The sequence below is a fragment of the Balaenoptera borealis genome (genome assembly GCF_965194805.1).
Source record: "Balaenoptera borealis genome assembly, chromosome: 2".
In the NCBI taxonomy this organism is placed as follows: Eukaryota; Metazoa; Chordata; class Mammalia; order Artiodactyla; family Balaenopteridae; genus Balaenoptera; species Balaenoptera borealis.
Window position 1 is genome coordinate 65,880,884 of NC_138867.1, and position 21,626 is coordinate 65,902,509.

The 21,626-nt window shown below is 41.1% G+C and overlaps 1 protein-coding gene across 5 annotated transcripts in view; it reads left to right on the forward strand.

The window, feature by feature from the left end:
• Nucleotides 1-21,626, forward strand: part of RASGRF2 (Ras protein specific guanine nucleotide releasing factor 2) — a 230,134-nt gene that overhangs the window by 53,482 nt on the left and 155,026 nt on the right. For all 5 annotated transcript variants that reach the window (XM_082375417.1, XM_082375418.1, XM_082375421.1 and 2 more), the window contains exon 2: nucleotides 6,793-6,899. In XM_082375417.1, coding sequence (XP_082231543.1) covers nucleotides 6,793-6,899 — 107 coding nt within the window. The remainder of the gene's footprint in view (nucleotides 1-6,792; nucleotides 6,900-21,626) is intronic.

Below are 21,626 nucleotides of genomic sequence, written 5' to 3' on the forward strand. Positions count from 1 at the left end.
ACCAATGAATTAAAAAAAAAAAAAAAAGAATGAGCTTCAGCGTGTAACCATGATATGAAAAGATGGAGTCTATGAAGTAGTTGGAAAATACGGTCTCCTTTAATTTACACAGAGTCTTCTTTGGAGCTAAAAGTACCCATGAGATAGAGTTGTGGTCAAGAAATGATCCCACTATATAAAAACAGTCCCTGAGGCAGGAGAGTGAAATGATTTCTCTTCCAGAGACCAATGGTGCTGGGTCCAAGATATAATGCTTTAGGCTTTTCTTCTTCAGTGTGTGTCCCATCAGCTGGCACAATGGTGACCAGGTGCAGTGGGCAGAGAAGTCCCTTGCAAGTAACATTGCACTGGCAGGAAATACAAAAGAGTAGGAATGCCAGGAGGAGGAGGGGAGGGGATGGTATCAAAAAACATGACGTATTTCCCCTTTTTTTATGCCCACCTGGATGTTATTTTCAGTCTGTCTTCTCTTATCTCTCTCTCACATACTGCCAGGTCAGTGGCAGCAAATCAGATTTAGAGTGATCTGTCTTTGCCTCTAGGGCTCAGGGATGGGATACTTTTCTCTTACAGAGGGCCAGTCACATACTAGGAACATAAATTGAAGTTCCTGTGAATGGTAAAGATAGTTATCAGTTTGGGTGAAGTTAAACTCCTAGGAGTGAAAATTAGTGTAAGGGCACATAAAGCTCAGTTTCGTCAAATGTATCAAATGTTTAAGATGTATTTCATTTCCACTCTACAAGCAGTTACAGAAAGAAGAAGAAAGGGGAGAAGGGAGGAAGAGCAGGAGGTAATGAATCATAGCTAGATTAACATGAGCACAGAGTTTGTTATTGCTTGGGAGATGCACCTAGACTGGAGAATTGCTGTCCATGGTTTTCATCCATCTCCACATCCAGAGACACTTGGAGTGTCCCTTCTGACTGACGTGGATGGTCATAGCAGCGCACGGGGCTGCTGCAGGAAGAATATGCTCCGGGCTGCAGAGGGCCACTCAGTAGCGTTATTCACATTCCTGGGGACTAGGAAGGCCAGACCCCAAGGCCTGGGTGGGGTTTGAGAGCTCCTCCTGGCTTTAGAGCCATGCTGTGGTCCCAGAGGCACTGCCACTCCAGGCTGCTCTGTTTTCATGACCATTAGCCCCAGGTGTGTAAGTCACCAAGCTGGGAACATTTGGAAGGCATCCATCTTTTTTTTAAAAATCCCATCCAGTGTCTGACTCGCAGGGTCAGAAATGTGGCCTGTGGAGAGGAGACCATAGCAAGTTCCTGTAGGGCCTCCCATCCCTCCCAGACAGGAGCCAAGTGTGGGAAGAGGATTCGAGGAGGATTCTCTGCCTCAAAGGCTGCAGAGAGTGTTGGTTTTAGTTCTCTTAATCTGAAACTGAAAAAATGTCAACAACATACGTAATAATTTAAAACCCTGAAGTACCATCAAAATAATAATACATACGGCACAGCAGTTTTTTTTAAAAGAGATTATTTTTCTGCCAAATACTTTAAGAAAACCCACAGTGGTTTTTAATCTTCTTTTGAACATCATTGATTTGACCAACATCATGTACTTTTTCTGGGTATATAAGTAGTATTATAAAAACCTAGACATAGTTTTGAAAATGGATACTATCTTTGTCGTTGATTATATAGCTATATGTGTTTATTATAAATGACTCAAACAATTTGAAAATGGAATGAGCATATTTTTTTTGGCTACATAGCTTTATGTCTTTATTGTAAATGATTCAAACAATACAGAAATGGAGAATGTGGAAGTGGTCCTATGATACCATCCTCCAACAATTGCCACTGTTTTAGCTATAAACTTGTTAACTTGCAGAAGCCTAAGGCCCAGCGTTTTAAGTGAGCTTGTGTTCTCATATTGGGTTACATTTGTTCTTTCTGCAAAAACACATAGCATAAACAGCAGCAAACCCATTGTAATAAAAACCAGACAACTGAAAAATGAAAATGCATATAAAGCTTCAATAGATACCAATAAGACCCTGAACATTTAAATTTCATAGATCTGTTCATTATGTTGTCTTTCTGGCATTTTATGGTTATTGTAGGTAAGAGGTAAGACCCTTTGGTGAATCTGCCAACCTACAGTATCTGTTCTTATTGCTTGTCTAGGGGGTTGTAAAGAACATCATAATGTTCTGTTTTCTGTCTTATAAAAATATGTATTTGGTAGCTTTAGGGGTCTTTCTGAATCTTTTCTCTGGGTGTCTACCTGGATGTGATTATATAGTCATGAAATTGTCATGTGTGGCTGTTTGAAGCAAATTTATTAGGTTAACTATACCTCATGTTTCTTTACTGATGATCATTTATTCACCAAACATTATTGAGGGATTTGTGTGTGCCCAGCACAGTGCTAGGATCAAAGGTACAAAGGGGCAAGTCCTGCAGGGAAGGGAGACACATGCATGGGCAACTCTAAGGCGATGTGAGAACAATGTGCACGGGGTTATTGCCAGAGGAGAGGGGGACTCCTTTTTGCCAGAAGGTGCCTGGGAAAGATTCTTAGCAGAATTGACGGTTCGTGACATGAGTCATGAAAGTTCAATAAGAGTGTGTAGGTGGAGAAGGGACTGGAGATGAAGAAAGTCAAGACAGAGATGCACTGAGAGGGAAGGGAATTAACATTTGTTAAGTGCCTCCCGGGTGCAGGCACTGCATGTCAGCTAATCAATCCTGTAAGGTCTCTTTCCTCTCTATCCTCTCATTGACCAGGGGAAACTCAGTCTCAGAAAGGTTGCATGACCTGCCCAAGGTCTCAGAGTTACCACTTGGAGGAGTCAGGATTCACACCCAGGTTTGGTGACTCTGGAGACCATACTCTGTCAGTAGCATGAGGCTGAGGAAACAGCGTGTCTGTCTTCTTGCGGGAGTGATGGGTTGATTGGCTGGAGTGTGGTGTACTTTGTAGGAAAGAGGCAGAAATGAGGTTAAAAATGGAGAATGGGGCCAGTTGGTGTGGGTGTTTGAGAATACCAGTGAGGGTTTGTAAGCGGATACGAAAACTCAGATTTATCTTTTAGGAAGAGAACTCTGGCCACCTTGTTTGGGCTGGAGGGAGCTGGGTAAGACTGCGGACAGGGTTGTAGATTTACCCTCACTGCACTTAGATGTTCAAAAACATTTTTTTCCCTAAAGTTGACCAGACTTTCTCCTTAAGACCCCTTCCCCACTTAGTAAGTGGAGAAAAAAGAACCGGCATTTAGCTGAGAGTAGTAAATTCAGTCTGCTCCAATCATGTAAAAAGTAATGCATTCTCTCTTCTGTGCCTCACGAAGATGGTGTCTCAGTAAGTGGGGGGTCCCCATGCCCTTGAGGTTGTATGTGTGTCTTTATCAGAGGTTGGGGGGCGGTCCTTGCTGGTGCTGACTGGGGTCTGGTGTTGTCCTGGCTCTGACTTGGTCATCTGTTGCTAAAGTGTATGGCTGCTGTAACTTGTGGTCCATGCTCTCTCAGGTCAGTCAGGGTCCAGATGTCCGTTTTGCTTACACGGCCACACCTTGGCTCTTGCTGGGGCTGCATAGCCCAACCCCCCCCATGAGGTCTGATAGCCCCCTTCCTGCTACAGTCCTCCATGGTACCCTCAGGGACATCACACCACTTGAATACTAGGGGGGCTCTGGATAGCTAAACTCAAAACTTAGGCCCTGTCTTTACCTAACCGCTGTGACACAATTTTACTGATTTACATGATACGGTCATTACCCATGGGGTCACCACCCCACGTTGTCATGAGGGTGGGTGTGGGGCAAGAGAACATTGCGTAAGATGACATCCTCTGTTGCTCCAAAAGGAAAGTGGTACAGAAGTTCCTCGGCTTTTGGCTTTGTCATCAACCCTTCTAGGTCCTCAACCTTCTCTGGGATTTCAGGCTCAAGTGGGGAGAAGCTGTACCATATGTGTCTCTGCTGCCTTCTGCCTTCTTACCCACATCCACCGCTACTTCTCTTCCACATTTCTTCTTGTGTTCACAACTCACTGGGACTTCCCCTAGGTCATCCAGTCCTCCTTCCAGAGAGGCCATTAACCTCCCATTTTGGGCTGTAATAGCAGCTGAGATGTAACGAAGGAGAGAGACCAGCTATAAGACAAAGCAGTCTCAGTTGGAAAGTATTTCAAAGTTGTCATGTCTGTCATTTTCATCTGTGATAAAGATGTTACAGTAATCTAGGTGAGGGATAATAAAAGCCAGAAGAGAGTCTTAGGAGGGAGCATTGGTGAAACCCAATGTGGGGCTGATAAGAGGGAGAAATTGAGGGTGGCTTTGAGGTTCCTAGTTGGGACAACTGTTGGATAAAGACGTACTTGACAGAGAAAACACAAGTGGAGAAGGAATAGTTGTGAGGGCAGCGGGTACAAGGAGGAGCATTAGCGGGTGGGAGGGAGGGAGGGAAGGTAACGAGTGAGTTCAGTTTTCGACTTGATTGAAATGCTGGCTAATGGCAGAACTATGGGGCTGGCAGTGGGAGAGCATCTGCCTGGAGAAGTATATTTGGGAATAGGTGAACCTATCCAAGGAGAAAAAGAAGGGAAGCTCACTGCCATTGTAGATGTTGAATTTAAAGACATAAACAAGGTCATCACTGTTTTAATTCTTCCTTGCACTTCACGATGACCCAGTACTTTGGAACTTCCCCTCCTAGTTTCCTGCAGTGGGGCAGGTCAGAGGTCACAGAGTACCATCAAGGGTGTCTGCTAATGCTTTTGATCCCCAAGGGGACCTCTAAAGCCCCAGGTCCGACACATAGATCCATGGTATCCTGAGTTCATATCAGAATGAGGCCAAAATACACAAAGAAAACTTTTTGATGAATGGCTTAAGTTGAATAATTTGCAGGTACATGTAGAGGCAGTGTTTGAGTATTTGTGGTTAAGCTGAATTTGAACTCCTGGAAACGTAACCTGTACTTCTCAAAACTTTTTCCATCATTGTCATGCCTGAGACATAGTCTAACCTTTGGATGTACTCTGCTGATATAATTACCTTGCTGTCTTTTAAAGGTGGCTTTTAATTGGGTTCCCGAGCAGCAGCTGCTGTTGAGGTGCTGGTTGCAGCCTTTCGATATCAGGTTCATTAAATGTTTCCTCTTCCTGGACGGGGCATCTGGCCTTGGCTGGTAGCCAGCTGTTGCTGAAATGCCATCACTTATAGGATTGCCCTTTAAGCCACTGATTTGTTATTTTGTTGAGTTTCAACTCCTTTCCTCTCAAATTTAAATGGAGCTTTATTGAATACAGTGCTAAACTCAATTCTTCCCATTCTCAGTGGCCTTTTCATCAGATTATTTCCCGCTAGTTCATAGTATTTAGTTCTCTGGCTGGGCAAGAGGTTTAAGAATTAAAGACAGCTTGTCACTTACGGGGCTAAGGACTGTCCTTGGGGAAGTGCGGTGGATTATCTCACAGACATGTCCTCAGTTGGCTGATGATTTATGCACAAGTAACACGAGGTCTCTTAGCCAGTTTTTTTCCTTTTTTGTAAAAATGTGCCAAAAATTCTAGGATCTTTAAGAATTTATCTCTAGGATGATTGTCCTGAAGGTTTTTTTAATTGAAGTTATAGTTGATTTATAATATTATGTTAGTGTTGGTGTATATCATAGTGATTCAATGTTTTTTATAGACTAAAAGCTTTTGTCCTGAAGGTTTTTAATTCATTTGAAGAAAATGAGTATGTAACAGTCACATTGAATAAAGAGAAATTTGGAGGTAGGGTGGGAAGGTGGGACAACAGAAAAAACTCAGGTTTTGTCTTTGGTTTTCTGTCTCAGAGCAGCTGTGCGGGGCTGGTCCTTTCTGTGCCCCAGGATGAAGTCTTGAGCAGGCCCAGTGTATTTGCTGATAGTTCTCCTATAATCAAAAGTTCTCCAGTCATATTTCCTTCCCAGACAGTCTCAGTTTGGTAATTAATATGTCTAGCCTCAAATAGACTGGTTTAAAGTGACAGCTTCTCCTGTCCCTAGCTCAGATTCTAGATTCACTTTGTCAAATTCCACCCAAAGAAAACCTGTTGGTAATTTTATTAGAATACATTGAAATTATAGATTAATTTACTCTTTAGAGGTGATAAACTTATTTTCTTAGGTTCGTCATTTATATTTCTTTGCTATTGGAAATGCTGTGTTTTCAAAATTGTTTCCTATTTGTTGATATTGTATCAAAGTGCAATAAATTTTTTGTGTATTGATTTTATATTCAACAATTTTGAGGGATGTTCTTATTTAATAGTTTTTCAATGAATTTTTAATGTAGACACATCATCTGTGCAAATTGATTTTTTCCCCCTTGTTTTCCATTTCTTTTTTCATTTTTCTATGTTGCCCTCCAGACAGAATTGGTAAATGCAAGTGGTGATAACTGCCATTTTTTCTTGTTTTTGATTTTAGAAGGGTTGCTTGTAATAGTTCACCATTAGCTAAAATGTTTGTAGTAAGTTTTTGGTTGATATCCTTTATCAGGGTTCAGAAATTTCACTTTGGAGTTTACAAAGAATTCTAATCGTGTGTTTGTGTAGAATTTTATCAAATACCTTTTCTGTATCTGAGCTATTGTGAGTTGAATCTTATTGAGGGGTGTTAAGGTGCAGCCTATGGTATCTTCTAGGTAGCAAGTCATTGCCAAGTGGACTGGGAGTGCCATGACATTTTGAAATACGATTTACATAATGCTGATGCATGTTGTAAACATATAGCCTTTGTAGGGAAATATCATGTCGTTACGCTGTTATGCCTGAAAAATAAAACATAACTTGGTTTGTTTTTCTTTCCAGTATTACTTTACTGTTCTTTTTGGCCACGAAGGTCAGAAACCACTAGAGCTGCGCTGTGAGGAGGAGCAGGATGGTAAAGAGTGGATGGAGGCCATTCACCAAGCCAGGTATGGGCGCAAATCCTCTGTGTGACGCTGGATTGTCTGAGTCTTGCATGGGGGTTTCACCATCAGCGGTAGTTTTGGATGAACTTGCAATTCCAAGATGGGTTTCCCCCTGGTTCCTCCTCCTTAGTCGTGTGTGAGATGATTCTTTGCACTTCCTGTGGATATGTTCTGGCTAAAGATTAAAGGTAAAAGATAAAACAATAATAATGATAATTACTGAACATAGGATTTGTGCCTCTGTGCCAGGCACTGTTCTAAGTTTTTCTGAATTAAGGAATTTGTTAAATGTTTTGATTCACTTACACTCTCAACAGTCTGTGAGAGACGTATCAGAATTACCCTCTCTTTCACAGATAAGGAAACTGAGGCCTGGGAGCTTAGCTTGATTGCCTGAGACCACACAGCTAGTGAGTGGCAGAGCTGGGGTACGGACCCAGCCGAGCTTGCATTTGTGAACCTTGGCCTGTGCAGCCTGGTTATCGAGAAAGGGGACGCCAAGCGCTATCTAGGCAAAGAGAAGGGTGTGCTTTGGCTTCCTCCTGAGAAATACCAGGATGGTGGAAATAAGCACTCTCGGCCTCAAACGGGAATGAAGAATCCAAAAGAGATGCAGGCAGACCCCTCTTGTTTATTTTTCATATTCAATTCCGAAGTCCTGTCCATTTTTGCTTTGAATGGCTCCCAAACTTGCTGCTTTTTGCCTGTCCCTGCCCTGACCCCGGCTCTCCTCACTGCATGCCTCCCTGCTCGAATCCTCGGTGTTTCAGTGGCAAAACTCAGGCTTTTTCTTTGCCAGATATGCCTCCCCCACCTTCTCCTATAAGTCTATTCGCATCTGTCTCTAACACCCACTCCCGGGCACTTTCCCCCGCAAGCCAGTGCTCACTGGCCCCCCGCTCCAAGTGGCCGCAGCGCTTGCTTTACTACGTGTGGAATATTTAACAACTTAGTACAACGTAGGTTATGTTTTATTTCACGTGTGTGATTTCTGTTTCCTGGGCCGGATTGTATGCACCATGAGAGGAGGAGGATGAGGACACATTCATTTCTGAATGAAGCACAGTGCTAATTATGTAGTCACTAGGAAATGTTCTCAGATTGATTATAAAGCGTATAAGGTGTTTGTCCTGAGTTCAGGCTGTTTTTGAGCCCTGGAGACTTTTTTCCTCTCCACTCTTCTTTCTTCAGCTACTGTATATTGACCACCTTGCTCTGTGGCAAGCAGCACGCTAAATGCTTTACATACTTATCTTTCTTTTTTTATTCCTCACAACTACCCAGTAGGGTATTATTAATTCCATTTTACAGATGAGAAAACGAAGATTCATGATGATTAAGCAGAGTGGCCAAGTCTAACACAAAGTCGTTAAATGGCAGAACTGGGATCAAACTGAGGTCTCTCTGGCTCCAGAATCTTTAACCGATGTTCTATATTGTAACGTTCTTCATTATTATCTCTTTTTCTCTTCCATCTTTCCCTCTTCTATTTCTTTTTCTCTTCCTCTAATTCAGAGATGAAAATGGATTAATGTCAGGTCAGGGTTGAGAGTAGGTGTTATTTGCAAAAGATTTCAGTTCCTTTTCTTTCCTCCCCTGCAAAATATTTCTCTGAGATGCACAGGGTTGGCGACCAAATGCTGCTCTCCAACGGGGGCCCCGGTGCAGCTTGCCAGCATCATGATCCGGCACACTGTTCAGCTGTCTTCACTCTCAGTGTCTCTGTCTGAGAGTTTTGCTCAGACTTAGAACTAGTGCAGACTGACTCACTGTAGAAGGAAAAGTCAGGTCTTCAAAGGTGAAAGAAGTATCAAGTTGGCCACATAGAGCCCTTGGGTCATTTCCAGACACAATCGTTGTGACCACTTCTATTCCTTTTTACCTGGGAGTTAAAATGAAGTAAATAATTTAAAACACGTGTATTTGCCCATTTTTTTTCTTCGCAGAAGAACCAAGTACTGTTAGTAGCCTAAATGCCTTTGTAGTTGCCAAGCAAATATTGTGGTGAATGAAATAGAGTATGAATTACTTTAAAATGGTAAAATTTCAAGTAAGGGTTTTTTTTGGTATACGAAGAAAACTTTGTCATATATGTGGAAGTAGGTCAGTAGCTATTTGGTGTTGACTGACATATGATCATTCCAGGGCTCACATGATCTTGTCAGGAAACAAAGGTTTTAGAAACCACTTTATTGGTTTAGGTAATTGAATGGTAAAAATTCTCTTCTCTTTTAGATTTGAAGATTTGGTTAATAATTGATCTTTTTTCTTGATGTCCTGACTTTTGGTCCGTTAGATTTGCTTTTCCTTTGACTTGAGGTCCAGGACTGGGTTCTTTGATGGCTTCCTTTTAATTTGACTGCTTCGTACCTGAGTTCTTATATTTGACTTATTACATTGAGATGCTTCTTCAATTTTTGTTTTCTAAATCGCAGAAGATAATAACTTTTTCATTTATGTTTCATTGAGTCAAGTTTTTGGTATAAACTTGGGTCTGTGAAATTCATCCTGACTTTGTTCATATATTAGCAGAGCCAGAAAGTTAATGAAGCTCATTCAGAGAAAGGATTTGTCAACCGTTTTTGCTTGGCATTGTGCTAATTAAACAACTGGTTGGTTGACTAAACATTTTAGAGGACAGTCTGATGGCATTACTTTGGTATTACTGCCTTTTGAATAGAAAATGCTCAATAATTATGGGTTTACTGATCCCTCTTTTTAAGTCTGAACTTTTGATGACTGATGACTGTTTTAGCCTGAGGCTAATTCTTTTCTGAGCTGCAGATCCTACGTAGAAACAGGGACTGCTCAGAATCCTTTTCTTGGTCACTGCTCTTTTCCCGAGGTGTCTCTCAGTACTGGACTGGATGCTCTATCTTTGGTGCCATGAAAATCACATTCTTGAGGCTGGCTTTTGTACCCCAGAACCGAATTAACTTGCCCCCCTTTGCCTTCAGAGGACCTTTAAGTCATTTCCTGGCATGTCAGATTGCATGTTTTCTTCCTTAGATCTGGCCCAGGAAAACATCTTTTAGGAAATTAACATTTTCATTTTGAAGATTTGACCTGGTCTAGGAAGCTTTTTCTCCAGTTTTGCTCAAAGTTGGTTGATACTATATTTCTAGAAACTGGCACATCTAAAATATCATTTCATCATGTATTACTGGCACTGGCCGGTTCATGGGAAGCTGCTGGCAAGGCTCAGTCTTGTTTCTGTCGGGATCAGGTGAGGCCAGAGTATTTTAATAGTAATGAAGTCTGCGCTTGTTCTACAAGTGGTTTGCTCGTTGGGTATGGAACTTTAGACATTTCCAGTAACCTGATATTTCTTTGTTCTCTTGGCCATATCTGTCCACCATGGTTGATTTAGTTGTAGACATTAGGACAATCAAAAACACTGACCCAGTTGACTGTGGGTCTTTAAGGCTCATTGGCTGACAAGCCAGTGTCCACAGCTCTTTTACCCACGTTTTGTCTTCTGGAGCCCTAATCAAACGAAGCCTCAGAAGTTAGAAGGTAGACATGGCCTGGAAGAGGATCCAGTTGTACCAAGTTGTACTAAGAGGTTCCAAGGGTCTTCCCATTCTGGCCTAAGCATAAGACCTGAAGGACCTGGTCTGTGACAGTTGGGAAGAGAGGTGGGTGGAAAGTATTCCAGAGTTGTAGGGGGTAGACTTCAAAGGACCTTGTTGACCACCTGGATGTGGGCCGTCTTAGACCAGGGTGGTGTCTAACATGTCTCTCAGGTCCCTAGCTTGGATGGTGTCACTCCCTGGGAGGACATATGATGAATGAGAGCAGGTCTGTGGGGCAGGATGACGAGCACTGGCCAGGAAGGGCTTCTGCAGGGAATTGGAGGGTATGACTGCCTGGAAGGGGTAGTGGGGAACCGTGCAATACTGATGGGTCTCCTTGCCCCTTGGTATGTCAGGTATGGGAGAATGAGTAACAGGGGCTGCTAGAGAAGTCAGATGTGTCCTGAGGGGAGAGCTGGCTCGGGGTTTCTACCAAGCCAAGGGAGGGCTGAGGTCAGGGGAGGGCTTGTGAAACATTGGAGTCATGGGGAATGTGGTGCCTGGTGTTGCACACATGGGGTGTATGTGGCTTTGCTCACCTGCAGAGCTATGGCTCATGCTCTCAGTGTTTGAGATGGTCCTACTATCTTTTGCCTGCTTTGCAACGTCTCCAACTGAAACTCAGCGCCCTCCCTCAATGCTCTCTCCTCCCTTTGGTGTGTGCCTGTGGCGGGTGGCTCTTAGGGTTTCCTTCATGGGGAGCGTATTTGCAAGAGAAAAAGGAATCGGGCATATGCCTCCATTCCATAAAGCTCATGTTGCCTTTAGTTTGGCTAGGGCTTGACGTAGCCCTTTCCTTCACCCTGTCAGTTCTGAACTTGATGAGCAGAGAGACTTAATCCTCCAGTTAAGATTTTTAATTAAGCCTTGTCCTCTTGTCCACTAAAGAAAGCTCTAATCCAGCCTCTTGGGTCTGTTTTTATCTATAGTCCTTTTGATTACACGTGCCTCAGGTGGCCTGTTGTCCATATTCCCCCTTCTTTCTCTCTCAATCTCTTCACCCCTCCCTCCAACACACACACACACACACACACACAGACACACAGACACACACACACCATGGTAATTGTCCCAAACACCTAATGCTTGTAACCTCATTCTTTTTACTTGGATAGAGTCTTAATTTAGAGCAAAGTGTATAATACAAAATCTGTCCAACACTGAAGGATACACCGTGTGTATCCTATCATCCCCATAAAATCAGCGCTTTGTAGAATGTGCATGGAAAAATCCCTCACAAATCAGAAGAGTGATTACATAGAAAAGCTGAAAACGCTTTATGTTTCATAGCAAAACCACAGGACTAGAAAATCAAAAATGGGTGGTGATGTTATAGCTCAGAGCAATCCCAAGGCCATATTTTGTATTCTTCTGGTAACAGTAAAACTATCACTATTAAAAAAGCTGAAAATGTGGACTTTGTTTTTTTGAGATATTGGATTTCTTTACTATGAACTTCTGTCAGATCTTTGCCTCCAGATTTGCCTGATGAAAGAGACTTTGACATTTTTTCCCTTAGAGTTTGAACAGTATAACACAAAAGAAAAGGAGTAGTGTTTGTGGGTGAAAGATTTACTTGATTGGGTGGTAGAACTTGTTTTCTGTAGAGAAAAGTTGGGCTTGGATTGTCTTATTTGCAGCCCTTTGTTAATACTTCTCCCTGTCAGTTATCTTTCCTGTTCCTTACGGTATTTTTGCTTCAGATGCTCATCTTGTCTCCTTCCTTAACCATCAGCTTACACTGCAGTGCGAGCTTGTGTCTCCACTCACAAAGCAGGCATTCTGTCCCCATGTGCACCTGGGCTCACCCACTGCAGGGGTCCGCCCCAGGGGAACATCTCTGGTTCAATGGAGAGCTCCTCCGTTAGCCTCTTTCCTCTGATTTTCTTGCTCTATTAATTATTCCATTTCTCCCGTATAGTTCCAGTCTATTTACCTGAGCCTCCTGTTTCCCCCTATCCCGCTCACTTTGACATTTTCCTTGTGTTCTTTGATTTTCCTTAAATCTCTCCCACCTTAAAACAAACCAAAAAACCCCTCCCTTGGCCCTGAATCCTCCTCTAGCTGCTGACCTCTCTCGAAAGCACAGCCCGGCTTCTTGGAGAAACGGTTTTGTTGTTCGTCCTCTGTATGCAGCGCCGGCTCTTTTCAGCCCTTGGCAACGGGTTTCTATCCCTACCCCACTGAAGCTGTGTCACCTGGGTCAACAATGACTTTCCAAAGCTTTTCTTTCCTTATATAACTTTGTAGAAAGAGAAGAGATTCGTTGGAGTGAATTAGTGTTAGAACCTCTAACACTGATGTGAAACATGAAAAATATTGATTAGCCAGTGGAGTGGACGGACCTATTGATGTAAGAGAATTTGAGAGCCAGAAAAATGGAGGGTAGCGATGCTAAAGCGGCCGTGAATGATGCCTGGAGGCCTGGTCTTGCTTAGAAAAGGGCGCTGCTGTTCATGCTCAAACATTGCTTAAGTAGGAACTGCACTGCTGTCATCCTGGACTGGATTTCCCCAACTCCCAAAGACACCACGATGCCCCTGATATGAGGAATGCCGATTCCAAAGTTTTCTCAATAACATTGAGCATAATCCGGGAGCGGTGGGAGTGTTTCTTCAGTTACCCGTTGTATGACTTTTCAGCCTGGGTTTTAACTATGGTTCTCGCTCTCTGATATTCTGGATATATATGCTAATTATAATTATCTAGCATATTAGACATGTATCTCTCATTAGCAAATATGTCTTCAATCAAAATAACTAGGATAAGGTTCTGGCCCAAGTAATAATTCCTTGCTAAGCTGATACAGTTTTTTCCCTTCTATAAAAATAATTAAGGGCTATGATTTTATACTGTGCCTCTTCTCTGGACTTTTCAGGATTCTACTGGAATATTTCCTTCTCTCCTGTGTGTAGTAGTGGTGGTTTGGTTTTGGTTATAGATATTATACAAGAATATTTTGCTCCCATATATGTGCCATCTGTTGATACTCAACAGATTAGTTTGGCTTCCATCATGTTGAGTTATATGGCTTAATTTTATTATTCCCCTTTGCAGTGAGAAACCATTTTTTCTTGAGGGAAGTTAAACTGAATAACAAAAATGAATAAAGAAAGAAAAAATAAATAAAACGAAACAGAAGTAATGAATAGATTAGGCAAAAACAAACTTGATAAATGTTTACCTTATGTCTTTTAAATTAAAAAAAAAACCTCTTAAACTTGAGCATTGTCTAGTAACTAGAAAATTTAATCAGACAAAACACATATTGGAAATATAGTAGAATAGAAATAGCAATGCTTTGAAAATTCTTACACTGAAGGGAAGCCATGCATGCGTTTTCAGTTGATTTGACACAGTCTGGAGTAGACTTTTATTTACTAGTGGGATACATAAAGAAAGCTTTAACAACCCAATCAAAAAATGGGCAGAAGACCTAAATAGACATTCCTCCAAAGAAAACATACAGATGGCCAAGAGGCATGTGAAAAGATGTTCAACATCGCTAAATATTAGAGAAATGCAAATCAAAGCTACAATGAGATATCACCGCACACCAGTTAAAATGGCTATCATCAAAAAATCCACAAACAGCAAATGCTGGAGAGGGTGTGGAGAGAAGGGAACCCTCCTACACTGTTGGTGGGGATGTAAATTGGTACAGCCACTATGGAGAACAGTATGGAGGTTCCTTAAAAAACTAAAAATAGAACTACTGTATGATCCTTCAATCCCACTCCTGGGCATATATCTGAAGAAAAACATGATCCAAAAGGATACATGCACTCCAATGTTCATTGCAGCACTGTTTACAATAGTCAAGACATGGAAGCAGCCTAAATGTCCATCGACAGAGGAATGGATAAAGAAGATGTGGTACATATATACAATGGAATATCACTCAGCCATTAAAAAGAATGAAATAGGGCTTCCCTGGTGGCGCAGTGGTTAAGAATCTGTCTCCCAATGCAGGGGACACAGGTTCAGGCGCTGGTCCGGGAAGATCCCACATGCTGCAGAGCAACCAGCCCATGTGCCACAACTACTGAGCCTGCACTCTAGAGCCCGCGAGCCACAAGTACTGAGCCCGTGTGCCACAAGTACTGAAGCCCGTGCGCCTAGAGCCTGTGATCCACAAGAGAAGCCACTGCAATGAGAAGCCTGCGCACCACAACGAAGAGTAGCCCCCGCTCGTCGCAACTAGAGAAAGCCCGCACGCAGCAGTGAAGACCCAACACAACCAAAAATTTAAAAAAAAATTTAATTTAAAAATTTTTTTTAATTTAAAAAAAAAGGAATGAAATAATGCCATTTGCAGCAACATGGTTGGACCTAGAGATTGTCATACCGAGTGAAGTCAGACAAAGAGAAATATCGTATATTGCTTGTATGAGGAATCTAAAAAGAAATGATTCAAATGAACTTATTTACAAAACAGAAACAGACTCACAGACTTAGAGAACTTAATTCCCCAGGGGGGAAGGGTGGAGGGAAGGGATAGTTAGGGAGTTTGGGACTGACATGTACACACTGCTATATTTAAAATGCATAACCAACAAGGACCTACTGTATAACACAGGGAACTCTGCTCAATATTATGTAACAACCTAAATGGGAAAAGAATTTGAAAAAAAAAATAGGTACATGTATATGTATAACCAAATCACTTTGCTGTACACCTGAAATTATCAAAACATTGTTAATCAACTACAATATAAAATAAAAAGCTAAAAAAAAGAGAAAGCTTTATGATTTTAAGGTGGGAGGATATCCCAGTAAGAGCAGTAAGCTATGGAGACCAAAGGAAATACTTTGAATGACTTGAAAATTGTGAGAAATGAAAGGTATTTTGTGAAGAAGAATAAACCATGCAAAATAAATCACATTAGATGACTTTTTTTTTCATTTGAAAGTGACTTCATTTGAATGACTATTTTGTGGCAGGCCCCATGCTAGATGCTGGACTAATCTCTAACATTTTTTCCTGGATTATTGTGGAACTTCCAACTGGTCTCCCTTTCTTCCCTTGTACTCCACCCCTCACCTCTGTCCTTTCCCACCACAGAAACCAGTGTGATCCTGTTAAAAAGTCGAATTTGCCACACCTCTGATTAAAGCTCAGCATCTCATGCAGGGTAAAAACCTGACACTCTATATTGGTCTACATGCATTAGAATCCTGTTCCCTCTTCTGCCTCTCACGTACTCCCCCCAGTAAACCGGCCACTTTGCCGTTCCCCACACAGGCCAGACCCACTCCCACCACAGGGCTTTTGCACTTGCTCTTGCCTCTACTTGGAAGTCTCTTCCCCCAGCTGGACACAAGGCTCACTCCTCAGATCGTTACTCCAGTGCTGGCTTCTCAGTGAGACCCTGGTTGAAGGTCTCTTGGTTAAAGAGACCCTCTCTTACACCCTGGTTAAAATTGTAACCCCATTTCCCCCACTTTCTTTCCTACTCCTCCATTTTTTCCTTTAAGGTAACCATCACCAGGTAACATACATATTTTTCTTATTTATTTTATTGTCTTTTGCTCCGCAGTACAGTATATACTCTACCAGGGCACAGATTTTTTTTCCTACTTTGTTTATTCCTGTATCCAGTGCTTTGAACAGTTTCTGGGTACATAACAGTCAATAAATATTGAATGAAAGAATGAATTTGGAGTCACAGAAACTTATAAAGAAGGAAATAAACATCACATAATCCCACCTCACAGAGTAAATAACTGCCATTAGGACTTGTGCGTGTGTGTTTGGGGTTCCACTTAATATTATAGAGATGTTGGAAAAATACAGAAAAGCACAAAAGAAGTGATTAATAATGACCCATAATTGCTCCAACCAGAGAAAACTCCTTTTTGTGTTTGGAGTATCTATCTTTCCCTCTTTCTCTCCCCTACTTCCCAACCCCTTGTAGCTGTGATATACATAATTTTCTCTCTCTGCAAGTGAACATGTGTGCATGTGCATGCACAAATCATATTTATTTTAATCTCCTGGGGTTTTTGTTATTGTTGTTGTTCATTTATTAGTAAGTCTTGGGTATGTTACATTATGTTCACTATTCTTTAAAATATGATTTTAAATGGCTTGTATCATTCCATTGTGTAGATGTACTATTGCTTTTTTAATCACTTCCATATTATAGACACATATATTTAGATTGTTTCCATTTTCTTATATTTATTTTAATGAATGAACATCTTGTTTCTTTGTACATTTTTTGCAAGTCTTTATTTTTCTTGGGTTAGATTATTAGAAGTGAAATTACTGTGACCAAGGATATGTATGACCTTTTTAACCTATTCTGATACATATTGTGACATTGTCCTCTGGAATGGCTCACTCCAGTAGAGAGTACCCATTTTACTGTATCTTTACTGGTACCGAGTAGCACTGTTTTCTAAAACTCTTGATACATTTGATAAACAATTTTAACTTCTTTGATTAAGTAGGACCTTTTTCCTGTATTTATTAGTCATTCATATATTATATTCTATAAAGTCCTTTTGTCTATTTCTTGACTCAGTAATTTTAGGCAGTATTATTGGCACCCTGCTATAAAGATGAAGAATTTAACACTCTTTCAATATCTCTTACCTCTCCTCCCTCTGTCCCCTCTGTTTTTGTTACTTAACTACTTTTGGCTCTTACAATGGTTGACTTTTTATCTTAAAATAATATCATTAAACCTCTATTAATTTATCAACTTTGGGCAGTATGTATTGACTCTCTGCTATGAGGTACATAAATTAAGACATTTAATGTGTTTTTATTGTTCTTTTCTCTCTTCTAACCCTGAGGTTTTATTACTTTCACTATTATTTATTCTCTGTTTATAAACTTTTAAACATTTACCTTCTGTTCTCTAAATTTAATTAAGCCTCTGTTGATTCTGAAAATTAAAAAACAGTGAGGGGTATTTACATCATGGTTTTACAAATATTACGTACCAACTATCACGGCTGATGTTTGGTTCCACAGAGAATGAAATATAATCATATGCAATTGTATATTTGCTCCTTGAAGGAGAATCTTGCATGCATTTACTTCTGATTTCTTTCTAGTGTCCTTTACTTCATCAAAGGTTTGTATTCTTGCATTCCATGTCATCTTTTGTCTTTGTTTTCTGTTTTGTTTGGTTGGAAAACCTCCTCATAATTTTTCTCCTGTAGTAAGCGTGGTCATTACTAAACTCTTTCTATCTTGAACTGGCACTTGATTGATTGACTGGTTGCCTGGCTGTAGGAATTTAGGTTCGAAATAATTGTCCTTCAATTCTCTATTGTGATCTAGCATCCGAGGTTACTGATGAGAAGTGTATCATCTTGATACTCGCTGCTTTCTTTAGCTAACCTGTGGTTTCTCTTTGGAAGCTTTTATACATTTTCTCTATCCTTAGAGATCTGATATTTTACCAGGGTGTGTCAGGGTGTTAAATTTTTTTCATTTATTCTCTCTGGCATTTGGATTAGCCTTTCTTTTTTTTTTTTTAACATCATTATTGGAGTATAATTGCTTTACAATGGTGTGTTAGTTTCTGCTTTATAACAAAGTGAATCAGTTATACATATACATATGTCCCCATATCTCTTCCCTCTTGCGTCTCCCTCCCTCCCACCCTCCCTATCCCACCCCTCTAGGTGGTCACAAAGCACCGAGCTGATCTAGGATTAGCCTTTCTATTTAAACTGTACCATAAACAGTTTGAAGAAGTCTTCTTTGATTTCTTGATTATTTCTTCCCCATCACAATCTCTGTTTTTGTTTTTGTTTTTGTTTTTTTCTTTCTGGAACTTCCATAAGATAGTTTTTAGACCTCTTGGATCTGTACTCCATGCTGCTCAGTTTTCTTTCTTATTTCTTATCTCTTTGTATTTTTGTTCAGTGTTCTTTTTCTCTGCAACCACCCAGCTTAGTTTTCAGCCATTGTTTAACACATTCATTGACCTGTAAAATTTTAATAATTGTTTTTGTTTCCAAGAACTCTTCCTGTTATCTGATTACTTCTTTTCCGTGGCAGCCCCTTTTTGCCTTATGGCTCTACTATCCTTCTGTATCTCTCTGAAGATAATAAACCTCTGTTACCTGAATTAGCCTTGTTTCTCTAGTATCTTTTCTGTTTGTTCATTTGAGGCTATATTTATTAACTCTTGCTGCTTGACAATTTACTCCACAATTCCTAAAACAATAAACAATTTATTGTCCCCCACAGTGTCTGTGGGTTGGGAATCCAGGCACGAGTTAGCTGGGTGCCTCTGCCCTAAGGTCGCAAGCCAACAGTCAAGGGGTTGGCCAGGTCTGCAGTCTCATCTGAAGGCTCAGAAGGGGAAGGATCCGCTTCCAAGTTCGCTCACGTGATTGTTGGCTGGATTCACTTCCTTACCAGTTGTTGCACTGAAACCTCAGTTTCTCATCACCTGTTAGCCGGGGGCCTCTCTCAGTTTCCATCTATGTGGGCCTCTCCGTGCAGCAGCTCACAACATGGCACTGGCTTCCAGCACAAACCGGCAAGACAGCAAGAGAAGGCCAGTAAGATGGAATCCAGAGTCTCCTTGTAAACTCATCTTGAAGTGCCATCCCATCACTTTTGCCATATTCTGTTCCTTAGAAATAAGTCATTTAGGTCCAGCTCACACTCAAGAGGAAGGGGTTCCATAAGAACATGAATACCAGAAGGCAGGGACCACTAGGGGTCATCTTACATGCTGCCTACTACTTTCTCTTTGGGATTGGTTTTCTCAAGTGTCTAGTGATCTTTGTTTATAAATGAAGGATCTTGAGGGTTATTATAGGTAGCTGGCCTGGGTTTACATTGTGACTGTGAATGTAGGGTCTCTGCCACTTGTGTAGGCTTCCTTTTCAGGTATGTGGGCAGACAGCAGGAAGGTTGGCTGAGACTCCCCTTTGTATGATTCTATTCCCTGTAGTGTGCATGGGTGGAACCTGTGACTTGCTATCAGCTACTAGAATATAGCAAACACGACGGGATAGTCACTCCCTTGATTAGGTTACATTCTGTGGCAAAGGAAAAGGGGTTTTGTAGATGTAATTATGGTTCTGAATCAGTTGATTTTTTTAATTAATTAAAAAGGAGATTTTCCTGGGTGGGCCTGACTTAATCAAATGTAAGAGGGATGGAGGCCCTCCCTGAGGTCAGAGATGCTCTCCTGCTGGCCTTGAAGAAGCAAACTGCATGAGTTCTATAGCTGCAAGAAAATGACTTTTTCCAACAGCCTGAATGAACATGGGTGTGGGTTCTTTCCCATTCAAGCTTCCAGAACAGAATGCACCTGGGCTGACACCTTGATTGCAGCCTTATGAGACTCTGAGCAGAGGATTCAGCTAAACTGACCCATGGAAACTGTGAGATAATACATATGTGTTGTTTAAACCACTGAGTTTGTGGTAATTTGTTACACAATAGAAAATTCATAGTGTATTTCACTCCTAGTCCCTTTCAGTGCCTTTCCTTTTTTGGTTCTCTCTTCTGTCTACAGTGGATGTGTGGTGTAAAGCCAAGCTGTGTTCTCTCTGAGTCTAGCCTCCCCATGAGGAGCCTTCTTCAGGAAGATGGCCTCCTTTCTATAGAGAGCAGGTCTTGGGCTGTGACTTGAGGACATGTCATTCCTGCCAGTTGTGCTTTTTATTTCTTTATCTTGGAGAATGGGAAGAGGAGGAACCTAACTTCCAGATGTTCTGAAGTCACTTTTTAATGAAAGACCCTGATGATCGTTCCCTTGCCCACTCCCGTCCTTTGTATTTGTTGATTCTGGCTTGGAGCATCTCTGGCCGTTCTTGGTGGGAACCATGCTTTTGCAAGTGGTCTGCATGTGTGGTTTCCTTGCTCTACTTTTCCCACCACTTTGATTCTACTTGGTTTTTCTCTTTATGGAATTTCACAAAACTTCTGGTCTGTTGACAGCATATTTTCCTGTTTTATAATGCTGTTATGGTTTCATTCTTTAAACAGAAAACAATTTTCCTAGCATTTCAGTGGGATCTTGGAAGTGAAGGGAGGCAGATATCGGTGATGAGTCTGCATGAATTCAGCTGCACATCCCGGTCTGGACTTTTTCTTTTTATAGGAGAAAATAAAATACTCGTTTGCTACCTAACACTGATCTAACATATTTGTAAGAAATTTGGCATGTTTCTAATAAAATTGATGAGAAAGGGCAGAATTTTCATTATATTAACTAATTTTCTCATGCTCTGTTATTACTTTCTCCTTTTAAAGTACCCCAAAGCATATTTCTGTGAAGACTGTGCTCTTTTTTTCTTCTTTCCCCCTCTTCCCACTTACACTTACACAGCCTTTCTTTCTACTGTCTTAGGGTAATTTCTTAGAACAAGTGACTTAAAAATATTGCTGACACTATGTATTTTTTTTCTAACACTAATGGCACACGTGATGTAAGTGCTGAGAATGTGAGATAATGGAACTAAAATTGTGATTTTAGAATTGTCTTAAGACTCTTTTAGTTCCAAGTAACACAAAGATATTTCAAACTAGTTTAGGTTAAAAAGAGAAGTTATTAGGTGGAAACTGCAACAGTATCTCACCAAACCCAAGGGGAAAATTATATTCAGATACCATGAGGGTCTGGAACCAGAAACTAGAAGCCAACAGGAACCCAGGAAGTCATTACCTTTCTGTCTTTCTTGTCTCTGTTTTTCTGAACATCTGCATATTCTTTTCTCTCTCAGCAGACTTACTTTGCTTTGGCATGGGTTTGGCCACATATAGCTAACCAACAGTAGTAACCTCAGCTTCCAAGTTCATATCATCTCAGTTCAAGCAAATAAGTCAGAGGCACAATCCGAGATTCCAAGGAGAAAGAAAACAGTTTGTTTAGCTTGGGCCAGTTATCTTTTTTTAGACCAGTGAAGTGTGGTCATGAGGGCAGATTTTGTGTTATAAACATGGCTGCCACAGCCCAAGTTCTCAAAGAAGAGGTAAGTGGGTAGAAGATATCTCAAGTGGGCAGATATCCCAAAACATGGCTGTTGTAATATTCTTCTTTATATCCAGTGTGCTGTTTCTCATTAGAGAGACAGTTTAGCTTGTGGTTAAGAACATGGGCTTAGGGTCAGACAGACCTCGATTTGAATCCCAGCCCTGCCACCTACTAGCTGTGTGACCTCTGTGAGG